The sequence below is a fragment of the Pogona vitticeps genome, chromosome 3, assembly GCF_051106095.1.
Source record: "Pogona vitticeps strain Pit_001003342236 chromosome 3, PviZW2.1, whole genome shotgun sequence".
In the NCBI taxonomy this organism is placed as follows: domain Eukaryota; kingdom Metazoa; phylum Chordata; class Lepidosauria; order Squamata; family Agamidae; genus Pogona; species Pogona vitticeps.
This window is the reverse complement of record NC_135785.1, coordinates 15,679,751-15,693,531: the sequence shown is the minus strand read 5'-3', so window position 1 is coordinate 15,693,531 and position 13,781 is coordinate 15,679,751. Positions and strand designations below refer to the sequence as shown.

Sequence of the window (13,781 nt, the reverse complement as noted above, 5' to 3'; positions counted from 1 at the left end):
AGCTGAAGATCTCTCGTTAAAGGTCAATGTGTTTCACAAGACGAACCTGTGCAGTTGGAAGTAAGTGACAATAAGTTCAACCCTGAGATTACCTGGGTGCCTACTCCCAGGTAAAAACATGGGATAGAATTGCCGTCATGCTGCTGACCTTTGAGAAGAGCCAGGCTAGTAGCCATGCTGTCCGGGGGTTCTGGGGATTGTAATCCAAAAAGTAACTTTTCCAAGATCTCTTCTGTAAACTCAGCAGCGAGATTTAATGTGCAGGTTGTTGATTTGGAATTCCTATGTTCTACGACAGAGTTTTTAACTAGTGATTGCTTCTAGGAATATAGAAAGGCGGAATATAAATTTGTATATTCAAGGAGGGTGACAATGGAGTTTCCATGAGGATGTGGCTATGGTGACTACCAAGATCAGCTCTTGTCCCCCAGCAAAAATTCCATGGGTTCCAGCCTGTTTTGATCACATATGGCAGTTTCTATTAAAGACAAAGAGTCAGCCCTTACTGCCCTTGGAATCGACCCTAAAGTACCATCTGTGTTCTGTTGCATGCCGTTGGTATTATGAACAAATTCTACGGACATAAAGTGCACTAACAGAGATAACAGATAGAATTGTGTTTGTTCCTTTTACTCACTCCCCAATTCATCATATGAGTGGCTGGATAGTTTTTAAGCTTGTGAAAGACACATTACTGGGCACCTCCTTGGGCTCACTCAGTAGACGACGGCACAAGCAGAAGGAACAAAGAGGATTCTGCTCAACGTATCGCTTAGAGGGGGCAAAATGAATCAATAAGCGAAACAGTTGGAATATCTGGCCCATCTCAGTCTGAGTCAATTGTTTCTGAGCTCATAATGACTTGTACTGTTGGAAGCCTAATGAGCCTGGGATAGAAATAAGCAACTGGTATTTTGTGGGATATGGACTCACATCATACACTGGTGTCAAATGCATGCAGGCTCCACTATGGGCTATGGCCGATCTTGATGAATGTCAACAGTAGCTGCTTTAGGTTTAATCTGCAGGGGGGCGTTTTTGGGATTCTTGCCTGAGAACAATAGAGGTCTCAGCCAGTTATGCTCCCAGTGACTCTGAGTTCCACATCTGAAGAAAACACTTCAATCACTCTCCTTTTCCTTTCCTTTACTGCTGATCAAACTGGTTATCAGTGTTCATCCTTTTCTCCACTGCCGAGGTCTCCTTACCTCCCGAGTTCTGGAAAGAAATTATTTGAAATACACAACATTTCCAGAAGATGGTGCTAAGAAAAGGCAAAGCCACTACATATAGGAACACAGGAAAGCTGCCAGATACTGACACATACATTATTATCCCACTCACATTATTAGCCCATCCAGCCTTGTGTTGCCAACATTGATTGTCACTGGCACTTCAGGGTTTCAGGCAGGATAATTCCTTAGCCCGACCTCAATATCTCTGGCATTTGCCTGGTGATCTCCCATCCGAATATCAACCCTGTTTGGCCCTGCTTAGCTCCCCAAACCTGGTAAGCTCAAGTGTACTCAGGGTGATATGGTGTCACCAGCATGCTGTGTAGCGGAGCTAGGTCTCAGGAGGTCAAAGCCTTGAGACTTTCTGAGCAGCAGGGGCTGTAACATCATCTGCCACCTCTCAAGCTTCCCTGCTCTTTCTGAGCTTAGCAAAAATCTTCACAGTACCTGGGGAAGAAATGGATTTTCCCAGAAACAATATATTGTTGAAAATTATCCCTGTTGTGACGCTTTGAGAGTTGCATGGTGTTTAAGAGCTGTTAACTTTAGAACAAATATGCTCCTCAATTGTTTAAATGGACTGCTCAAGCTGCCTGCATTTATGGATTGTCTTGGTGGTGGGGGTGGGAGGTGTACAAGATAAGGACCTCCATGTTTACAATTACCACCACATCACTGCGTGCCATTGTAGCTCACTAGAAAGCCGACAGCAAACTGTACCGGTCAGCGAGTTTGGCCAAAAGCTTCAGGATGCAAGGCTTTACCTCTGGGGCTCCAAGTCTCTGAGATGGATGATGGAGGAAATGGTGAAATGGGTGCTATTGTTGCTACATTGCATTCTCTACCTCCTTCTTTATTGATTGATATGGCTGACTGACTGAGTGATTAATTATTCTGTCCAGCAACCAGAATCCTCAAGATGATATGCAATACAAATATGTGTGTGTGTTTGTGTGTCTGTTTGTGTATGAGACAGAGACAGAGAGTGAGAGCGAGAGAGCGAGCGAGCGATAAAATGATGAAATGATGGACTTTATAAAACTGAGATGAATCCATTAGGAAGGATTAAAAACACTGTAGCACATAAACACAAAAGCAAACAGAAGAATGCTAAGATCTAAAAGCCATAAAATAGTTCATAGACAATGAACTATCAAAGACAATAAAGGGCCCAAAACTTGCCATCAAAAAGACCATAAAGTAGACACTAGGTGAGTCTGTTTGTGGACAATATTCTATGAACAGGGTCGTGCCACCGAAATATTCTTTTTCTTGTAGCCACCTTCTTTACCTTGTTTTGAAAAAGCAGCTGGAGAAAGGGCTTCAGTGATGATCTTTGTGTTCAAGTAGACAGACATGGGAAGAAAAGTTTTCAATGAGCTACTGGGGGTTTAGACGTCAACAGCAGCATGTTGAATTGGCAGCAAAGTCTGCAGGGCAGTTCTATTTACCTTCACTTCAATGCCTGTTCAACTCTGAGCAGACATTCCCCTCCCCAGTTCTCTTACTTAGCCATGAAAGATTATGAAGTTGATTGGGATTCATGCCCAAACATCCCTTTTAGGAAGTGTCAGAAAGGTACAAAAGGTCAGGGGGAAAGTCACTGTAATAAGTGAGACAAGAGGAATGTCTTATGGATGGCAGGAAAAACAATGGCAACATCAGTGCTGAACCAGACACATTAAGAAGAACAAATGTTCTGCCTTTAAGAGATCCAAGCGTGACTGAGAGCCCAATTTTATCAGGATTCCTAATTGTGCTGATAGCTTTGCTCATATTCAAGCCAATGTGAGTAGAGCTGTTTTGTATACCTTGGTGTTCATCCTGCCAAGGAAGGAGGTACTGAGCAGGTAGGGCCAGCATGTGCATCCCAGTAATCAGTTTAAGTTGTAACGTATTCCAGAGAATGTGGGGAGAGGACGAGAGAATCTTATGGAAAAAAAATCTACCTTTTCCAAGAGTAACATTTAACTGTTGTTATCAAGTTTCTCTTGTTGAGAATTCTTGCTTACCAAGATCAAAGTTTTTCTCATCCCTGGCCTCTTGACAAGGGGGTTTCTTGAAGTCCACAGGTATTTTGATAGAAATATGGTATTCCCTATCAATACTGATATGTGGGGGAGGGGTTATTTGTGAATGAGTATGGTGGACAGCAAGGTGCTTAATCCTTTCCCTCATTCAGCTTTTCCTCTCTTCAAATGTGTAATTAAACTTTCACTCAACGAGATTTTAAAAGTGCAAGTAACTGAGGCTAAAAGAAAAAAAAATACCTCAGAAAAATGAGCAGCGTTAAGCCAGAGTCAGTGCAAGACGTTTTGTTGCCAGAGGCAACAACAGCAAATAGTGCCCCCACTCACCCATGTCAAAATATATATGCCACAAAGTCAAACAAATAATATTTTGCACATGAGGCAGAAAACTCCATAAGCCCCCCCCCCTCCTTGGGAGTAAAAAGATCAACAAAGTGAACAAGAAAAATGTGTTGGTTTTTCATTACACCCAAAATGTACCTGAGGCAGCACTCCACCCTGCCTAATGGGAGGGCTGGCCCCAGGTTAAGTATTTCTCCCTCTTATATGCTCACCTTCCCTTCAAAGTAGCTTTCAATATCCCTGCATTCCCATTATCTCAGTGTACATGTGTTTGCCAAACTACTGCCTAATTCTGCTCCAGGGAGACCTGTAAACACAATTTGATGGACCCTCAGCAAATGACAGGCAGGCTTGATACTGAAGACTCTGAGGTGGCACACACAGCTTGCAATAAAAATGGTTCTTTAAGTGGGAAAGCACAGGGAGAGATGCGTCTGCTCTGACTTTCTCACAGAATATTACAGCTGTGATATTTTGGCAGGTTCCATTGATCCAAGACTACTCCATTTACACAGATAACAGAAATATAGTTACAGTATATTGAATTAGGTTGTTTAAAGTGCACGTTTGTGGGGAAAGAAATCCTTCTAGCCAACTGTTGCACAAAGACAAACGGATGCTAACTGCTTTCATTTTCTGGTCAAGTTTCTTCATCTTTCAGTTTGCTCTTGAGGTCCATGTGGACTTCTCCTCTCTTCTGTTAGTATATTAATAACAACCATGTGCTGTCAAGTCAATTATGACTTCCAGTGACCCTTCTCAGGGTTTTCTAAGTACAGTGGTGCCCCACATAGCGACAATAATCCGTTCCAAAAAAATCATCGCTATACGGATTCGTCGCTATGCGGAACAAAAAAGCCCACAGGAATGCATTAAAATACATTTAATGTGTTCCTATGGGCAAAAAACTCACCACTATGCGGAAATCCTCCATACGGCTGCCATTTTCACTGCCCGGTAAGCGAGGAAAGGGCACGAAAACACTGCGGGTGGCCATTTTTCCCTGGCGGCCATTTTGCACCGCCGATCAGCTGTTAGAAAAAACATCACTATGCGAAAATCAGTAAGCGAAACAGCTTACTGATCATCGCAAAGCAATGTTTTCCTATTTAAAACATTGTTATGTGATCGCTTTTGCAATTGCAAAAAACACATCGCTATGCATATTCGTTGTTAAATGAATCACTCGTTAAGCGAGGCATCACTGTAGAGAATACGCAGAAGTGGTTTACCATTCCCCTCTTCTGGGGGCATCTTGGGATTGTGCACCTTGTTCAAGGCCACACAGGCAAGCTGTACTCACAGAAGGCACAGTGAGGAATCAAACGCCCAACCTCTGGCTTTGCAGTCAGATATCAAAGCTACTAAGCTATCCAACAAATATTCCAAATGTTTGTGCAGACTGGGCAGGGGCATATCACCAGCTGCTTTCAATTATTTTCAAAAGGATTTCCAAATTAAATGCCTGAGACAACTAAACTTTATGACTATACTGTATAACATCAAAGGCCCTGAATAGGAATATACACTTAAATATGACACAGTGGCTGAAACAGTGATAGAGATGTCCACAGAATACTCCGTGATTCAAGGGACCCCCTTGCAATGTTTGTAACTGTAGGAAATGAAGGAGGAATATCACATGCTTCTTGCTGCATTTTCTCCCTGTTGTGGGTGTTACGGTGAATATATAGGAAGAAAGGGGGGGGGGGTTGTCCCACAGCCCCACAGCTTGTAACATCCAGATATTCTTTTAAAGTGAAATAACTATTCTTGTAATCTTTGAGAAACGAAAATTCAAAAAGTCAAAAGTTTACTATATCAGGAACTCCTTTGTACAGGTAACGTTTCAAGCTCTGGTGCACTCCCATTTCTATACCTCTCCATTCAAGTGTTGAAACAAAGAAAGAGCCTCCTTTTTTGTTAGCAATTTGTAGTTTGCTGTTACATCAAACGTAATGAACTATGATCTACTGAAATCACAGTTTGCTTATATATATAAGAGTACTGCTTATATACCCATAGCACTTAAAGCACTCTCTGGGTGGTTTGCAATTTAATTATGCAAGCTATGCATTGCCCCCATCCCCACCCCGCAGGCTGGGCACTCAATTTGCTGACCTTGGAAGGATGGAAGGCTGAGTGAATCTTCAGCCGGCTACCTGGGATTGAACCCAGGTTTTGACTGCAGTACAAATGCTATACTAAAAAACATATACAACACCGAAAGACATTCAAAGCAGGAAGACACAACAATCCATTACAAACTTCACTTAGGCATCCAGTCATTTGAGGAAAGCTTTCCTGAACAAAAGGGTCTTCAACAGCTTGTTGAAGGACAGTAAAGATGGGGCCAGCCTAGCCTCCTGACTCTTAATTCCAAAGGCAGACAGTTTGGATATGGCTGTTGATTTACAGTCACCACATTAACCTTAATATTCATAAGGACATAAGAGCCCTGCTGGATCAGGCCACGGGCCCATCTAGTCCAGCTTCTTGTATCTCATAGTGGCCCCACCAGATGGCTCTGGGAGCACACGAGATACCTGTCTCCTGATACCTCTCCCCTGCACCTGGCATTTTGAAGTACCTTTCTTTGAAGCCTGGATATTGTACATCCCCATCATGGCTTGTAACCTGCGATGGACTTTTCCTCCAGAAAGCTGTCCAATCCCCTTCCAGGCCAGATGCCATCACCACATCCTGTGGCAAGAGTTCCACAGACTAACAACATGCTGAGTAATGAAATACTTTATTTTGTCTGTTCTCACTCTCCCAAAACTCAATTGGAGTGGATGTTCCCTGGCTGTGGTATTGCGTGAGAGGAAAAAGAGCTTCCCTCTATCCACTTTATCCATCCCCTGCATAATTTTATACGTCACAATCATGTCCCCCCTCAGGCACCTTTTCTCTAGACTGAAGAGCCCCATACACTGTAGCCTTTCCTCACAAGGGATATACCCCAACCCAGTAATCATTTTAGTTGCTGTCTTCTGCACCTTTTCCAGTTCCACTATGCCTTTTTTGAGCTGCAGCAACCAGAACTGTACACAAGGTGTACAGGTGCTGTCTTTCCAGCATTTTGTACAATGACATTATAATGTTGGCTGTTTTATTTTTCAATCCCCTTTTTAATGATACCTAGCATGGAATTGCCCTTCTTCACTGTCACTGCACACTGGGTTGACACTTTCATCGAGCTGCCCACTAGCACACCAAGATCTCTTTTCTGATCCAGCATGTACAGCTCAGAACCCATCAGCTGATAAAAAATTGTTTTGCCCCTATGTGCATTACTTTACATTTTATTATATTGAAACACATTGGCCATTTTGCTGCCAATTCTCCCAGTTTGGAGATACCCTTCTGGAGCTCTTCACAATCCCTTCAGGTCTTCACCACCCGGAAAATTTTTGTGTCATTTGCAATTTTGGCCACCTCACTGCTTATCCCTGTCTCCAGGTCATTTATGAAGAGGTTGAATAGCACTAGTCCCTGGGGCACACCGCTCTTCATCTCTCTCCATTGCGAAAACTGCCCATTGACACCCACTCTCTGTTTCCTTGTTCTCAACCAAATTTCAATCCATAAGAGGACCTGCCCTCTTATTTCCTGACTATGGAGTTTTTCCAGTTCCTTCTTTAAGGCTGTGTTATTCCCACTGTAATTCTTGCACAAGTCCTCAGTGCCATTTCCTTTCCAAGTCCCCCTGGGATTCTATCGTAGCTGTGGAAAAAAATCACTAACTTTTCTGTCAGACTGTGAGTCTGCCTCACAATATTTCATCCATCTCTCTCCCACTATCCAAACAAACCCAATTTAGAAACTCCTCCACAACTGTTTTATGATTTGATATCCTCAACAAGTACTGTGGGAGTCTATGCTGTTTCCCACATTTCAGCTGAGTTGCAATGATTTTAAGATTGCCCAAGGAACACAAGCAGAGCCCAGCATGGTCATACTTAAGAATTTATAGCCTACTGTCTTGTTTTCAACAATGGATAGAGGTAGACATTTGTGTACTCCATTTATATACAGTACTGGTATTAATTTTGACAGTGCACTGAAAAATATCTTATATTTTTAAATTGTGGTAGGAAATGCTTTTGACCTTCAGAATACCTCTTTCCCCCATATGAAATTCTGCAAATCTCTGGATTCAAGTATTAAATATTAACAAATATTTTCAAATCCAACAATTTTGAGGAATACTTGTTACTTTTAAAACAACTGTAATTACACTATGCCAAATTACGTTCTTTGCCATTTTCAAGAACTAGACGAGGCTGCAGTCCAACATACTGTAGTTGGGAATAAGTTCTCCTGAATTCTTTGAGTCTTATGTCTCACATAAGATTGTACTCTTAAATTGTTTACTGGTAGAACAAACAGACATAACTTCAGTTCATTGATGGAGATCAACTCCATTTGATGAGTCTACAAAAGAAGAAAAACTACTTTGGACCTCATTTTGATGCATTCATGTAATGAGGCTTGAAAAATCAAATGTTAAAAGACAGTCTTTCCTATGAAGAACGAGCAAGAGCTTTTTTCCTCTCTAATAGCAAATCTGGACGTTGACTCTGAGAACCAGAAAATCTGCAGTCAAACTAGGGAACCACAAAGGAAATAAAAATGAGAGGTATAAGCATGGTTGGGGGGAACCTTGTGGTTTACAGAGATACCACACACATATAGTCTGGTGATGAAGAATCAGCATGTCATTAACCATGGAGAGTGAGGCGAGAAAGTGAAATAGAAAACCACAAATGGGGGTGGAGATCTGTATCCATGGCCCAGTTTCGGCAAGCCCACGGACTGGCACTAGGCCGCGGACTGGGGGTTGACGACCCCTGCCTTAGATAGCCAATTCAATTTAAGACAGCCACACAGGAAATAAAACATCAATGTCAACATTCACCTATTGTCAGCCCATTGCAATGCTCATGTGGATTGGCCTATTCAGCAAAGGCACTTTGTAATGTTAATTAAACATTTCCTGCTTGTACCACTTTTATTATTTTTTAAGGTGAAGGATTGGAGATTAATGTTGAATGTGGCAAATTTGTACTTGTTTGTTTGTTTGGAAATGGCAGAGGAAGGGGGGAATGTAGGAACTTCCAGAATGACGCAGTTTGTCACTTCAACCATTCTCCTTTGCTTCTTCAGGGAATAACAGACAAAATGGTGGGGGTGGGAGGGAGCAGTAGTGAATCTATTATGTGTAAGGAAAGCTGCTCAACCCTACCTTGCAGCTTCGGAATATCTCTCTAAGCATCGGAACACAGCAGCTTGACGAAGGTGGTTACGGAAATAGGCTGGATTTAGAATAATGCTCCTTCAGAAAAAGAAAGCAAAAATATGTTCGTCAAAGCCTTCAAGTGACATATTGTTTTGAGACAATTTAACACCTAACTCTGGATAGCATGCAGATAGCGTGCATGCACACGTTTCTTCTAGCCGTTCTATAGAGATTGTATTTCTCCCAATACCCAGCAATGAATTATTGCATCTATTCTGTTGACAGCTGAGATGGACGAACAGGCATTATTAAAATGTCTATTAAAGCTGTATCATAACTGTAATTTCATTCATAGCTTTGCCGGGTACAGAGGCAGCAGTTAAAATTCCCGTGAGCATATGTTCCCCCACGTTTACTGAGAATATAAAAATCAGCAAGACGTTATGCATTATTGTAATAATGCCTTTTGTTATCTGTCATCTGCATTTTGAGGTTGTGATAATAAGCATATATTATGCACACAAAAATTGACAGCACAAAGCGGAAACCAGAAGTGTTGTTAAAGCCAAGTTACTCCGGCTGGAAGGGTACTATAAAGCCATATACGGCTTTACTGACAAACCTTCTAATTATATTCTTGAAGGCTTTCACAATCAGGAGCTGATGGTTGTTGTGGATTTTTCAGGCGCTTTGGCCGTGTTCTGAAGGTTGTTCTTCCTAATGTTTCGCCAGTCTCTGTGGCCGGCATCTTCAGAGGACAGGAGTAGGAACGCAGAGACTGTAGGAAGAACAACCTTCAGAACACGGCCAAAGAGCCTGAAAAACCCACAACACCCTTCTAATTATAGCTCCGTAGGCATAACCTACACCTGTTTCCAGTCCCTTCTCTTTTTTTTTAATTTTAATTTTTATTTTTAACAAGGGGTGACAAAAAGGGAAAAGGGAATTGAGGTTAAGAAGGAAGAGGAGAAACAATAACATACTAACATCCATTTCTATACATATTGCCATATCAAAATTCCAAATTACTCTTTTTACTATTTTCTGCCTTCCAGATTTAAGATCTCGTTTCAATGTATGCTCTTCATACGCTGTCTGTTAACTCAATCCATTTATAGAATAAGTCCCATCTTTCAGTTGCCTTTTGTAAAGGACAGTCCTTCATCACTTCTGATAAAATGTCCATTTCCGCTGTTTCCCATATCTTCTCTATGAGATCTTCTTGTTTTGGTACCGTCGGACTTTTCCAATTTTTGGCATAAAGAATTCTGGCTGCAGTGACTATGTATATAACTATATACTCCTTTGTCTTATCTATGTTATCAGGTATCATACTCAATAAAAAACCGTTCTGGGGTTAATGGCACCTTACAAAGCAATATTTCTTGCAACACAGCATGTACTCTTTTCCAATACTGTTTCGCTACTCTACATGACCACCACATGTGATAATAGCTTCCCACATGTGCTTCACATTTCCAACACACATTTGATATATCTGTATACATCTTCGACCATTTTTCTGGAGTCATATGCCACCTATAAAACATCTTGTATATATTCTCCTTAAAATTAACCAATCTTGTAAGCTTTATTTATTTATTTATTTATTTATTTATTTATTTATTTATTTATTTATTTATTTATACCCTGCCTATCTGGCCCACCGGACCACTCTAGGCGGCTTCCAAATATAAAATCAAATAATAAAACATAGACAAATACATAATAATCAAATACATAATAAGCAGTAAAAATAAAAAGGAAAAGTAAGAAAAAATCAAGAGTTGGCTGGAGGGAAGGCCTGAATAAACAGCCATGTTTTTAATTGGGTTTTAAAGGTGCCCAGCGTGGGGGCCGCTCGAATCTCCGGAGGGAGATTGTTCCAGAGGCGAGGAGCCACCGCCGAGAAGGCCCGGTTTCGTGTCTTCTCCTTCCGGGCCTCTCTCGGCGTCAGGCTCCTCAGCCTCACCTCCTGACTTGCGCGGGTGATCCGGGTAGACCTTGTTGGGAGGAGGTCCTAAACCGTTTAGAGCCTTATAAGTAAGCATTAAAACTTTGAAGTTGAAACAGATGGGCAGCCAATGCAATGCGGCCAGCGTTGGAGAGATGTGTTGATATTTTCTCACTCCTGTAAGGAGCCTGGCCGCCGCATTCTGCACCACCTGAAGTTTCCGTCTCAGCCTCAAAGGCAGCCCCACGTAGAGCGCGTTACAGTGATCTAATCTTGAGATTACGAGCGCATGCACCAAGGTAGTAAGCGCCCCCATGTCGAGATAGGGTCGCAGCCGGGCAATCCGCCAAAGATGGAAAAATGCGGTGCGGACTACCGACGCCACCTGAGTTTCCATGGTGAGCGTCGGGTCCAAATATATGCCGAGGCTGCGGACCCCACTCTTCGCGGCCAAGGTGGTCCCCCCAAATGTGAGAGAGCCACCCAAGCCACCTACCACGGGGGCACCCACCCTCAGAACTTCTGTCTTATCCGGATTCAGCCTTAGTCTTTAGACTGAGGGAGAGGTCACCTCTTTCTTTTATAGAATGTGGAAGTGTGTTTATATAAGAACATTTGCAATGATCATCATACACAGCCGTTACCATTCAAATTGTATTCTCAGGAAGCCTTGGGATTCCTGAAAACATATTTCTCTATGAAGGCCAAGCGAGACATAATGCTAAATGTATGTCTGCAATTAATTTCCAGGAGGCTTGCCATGGCAGTCTGTTGCAGCTGAAATAACAAGGCACATTAAAGCCTCACGTGTTTTATTTGGCCTAAGCTCTCACTCCTTTATGTACCTTTAAAAAAATGCATGTAGCAGCCATTTGGGGGTATATGGTCGTTTTTCATAGATGGTGGTTGCAGCGGTGATAAATGCCATGGTTTCTTTTTCTGTTGTAGTATGACAAAAATAGGTCACCCAAGTTATTACTTGCCTTGGAATGGAAGCTATGTGAATGGCAGCTTCCGAGGAATGTTTGTTATCAGAACCAAAGGATTAGCCTGCTTACTCAAATTCCATGATGCTGAAATTTGTCACTAATAACTGACGGACTAGGATTAAGGAACCTGAATCCGAACCCCTGCTTGGTCATGGAAATCTACTGGTTTGTGTGTGTGTGTGTGTGTGTGTGTGTGTGTTTTTAAATGCAAAGGTGCATTTTAAGTTATGTCTTATTTGATCTTGTGAAGATCAGTAATGGAAGCCAAGATTCTGTTTGGAGCACAGTGGAGGGCTGACACCTATTTTTGTATTGTTTTAGTACATTTTATTTTGAAAAGGGTAACTGAAAAGTAAAAGGGACGTGGTGGCGCTGTGGGCTAAACCGCAGAAGCCTGTGCTGCAGGGTCAGAAGACCAAGCAGTCGTAAGATCGAACCCACGCGACGGAGTGAGCGCCTGTTGATTGTCCCAGCTCCCGCCAACCTAGCGGTTCGAAAGCATGCAAATGCGAGTAGATAAATAGGTACCATCTCGGTGGGAAGGTAAACAGTGTTCCGTGTCTAAATCACACTGGCCATGTGACCACGGAAAGATTGTCTTCGGACAAACGCTGGCTCTATGGCTTGAAGAGCGGGATGAGCGCCGCCCCCTAGAGTCGGACACGACTGGACAAAAATTGTCAAGGGGAACCTTTACCTTTAACTGAAAAGTGACATAAAAAGAGTGACCCACGAAAGCTCGCTGATGGTTGGATTTATTTTTTTAAAAAGATGGTATCCCCTACACCTGCATTGAGGACCACATGGCTTTCTTTGCTTTTAATGGAACCATTAAGGATACCAAGGGGTGGGGGAAGAAATCCACAGCACCACCAGGGATACAACAGGGACTCTTAACATTGGCCAAGCGGGACTGCAAACTGGAGGAGTTGCCTACTCAAAACACCCGGATAATATATTAATTTGGCTTTAATTTGGCTCCAATTAGTTCTGCTAAATTTTAACCCCAATTCCCTGATGGAAGACTCCAGATTTTTGTGTTGCCCTGTTCCTCAGCCAAATAGGTACTCAATGTTTTAAAATAAGGTTATTTGTATTGCAGGGGAGAGCATGCATATTACCTGGTAATTCTCTGTTTGTGGTGCTGGGTGTGTGTGTGTGATATCCAATCATCAGCTACCTGGGTGTGGTTTGAATATCACACCTCCAACGCAGCCTGTGTTTTTTCTAACTCACCTCTAAGAAGCAAGCCTGGCACAAACAGTTGCCCTGAGCTTTTGGGATTCTCAGTTATAATTTTTCTGCACCATTCACAAGACATTGGTTCATGGCCTGAGGAAATGGACTTGACCCATGAAAACTTGCTGATTGTTTGATTTTATTTTTTTAAGTGCTCAAATAAAGGTATATGACCTACACCTGCATTTGAAATATGACATGTTATTGTTACTGAGTAGTGGTGAGTAATGAATAATGTGCTACCTCTTAAAAGAGTTTTCTTCCCATATCAATTCCCTGACGCAATAACTCTCCTGCACCTTTAGACATGAAGTGAGTAAGTGGTATTGTTTGGCTGTGTGTATTATGGGATGTAAGGTCACTTCCAACCTATGGCAATCCTAGAGATGTAAAATTTCCAAAAAATTCCATTTTTTTTCTGGGGGGAAAACTCCCCCATCTTTTTTTATCCCCTGTAAAAAATAGCTTTCAAGGTATTTGAGATGTTCAAAGAGTGCTTGATGGCTTCGACATCGCCATGAATTTACATGCCCAAGCGGGATTTGAACCTACGTATCATAAATCCTAGTCTTCTTATGAAAATATTCACACCAGGATAGTAGTAAGAGGTTTTATTTTCATGTCTGCAGGCATGGAGAGAGCACACCTTGGCAGGTATGGTCTCTGCCGTTACAATACACAAACAACAGCTTTTATACCCAACACATATTTTCCCTCTCTATCCCTCTGACCAATCCGGTCACGGCGGAA

General features: G+C 42.2%; 1 protein-coding gene across 1 annotated transcript in view; it reads right to left on the bottom strand.

Moving 5' to 3' along the window:
• SPATA16 (spermatogenesis associated 16) overlaps positions 1-13,781 on the bottom strand; it is a 194,442-nt gene that overhangs the window by 103,962 nt on the left and 76,699 nt on the right. Inside the window, exon 3 of the mRNA XM_020793822.3 lies at positions 8,856-8,945. Coding sequence (XP_020649481.3) covers positions 8,856-8,945 — 90 coding nt within the window. The remainder of the gene's footprint in view (positions 1-8,855; positions 8,946-13,781) is intronic.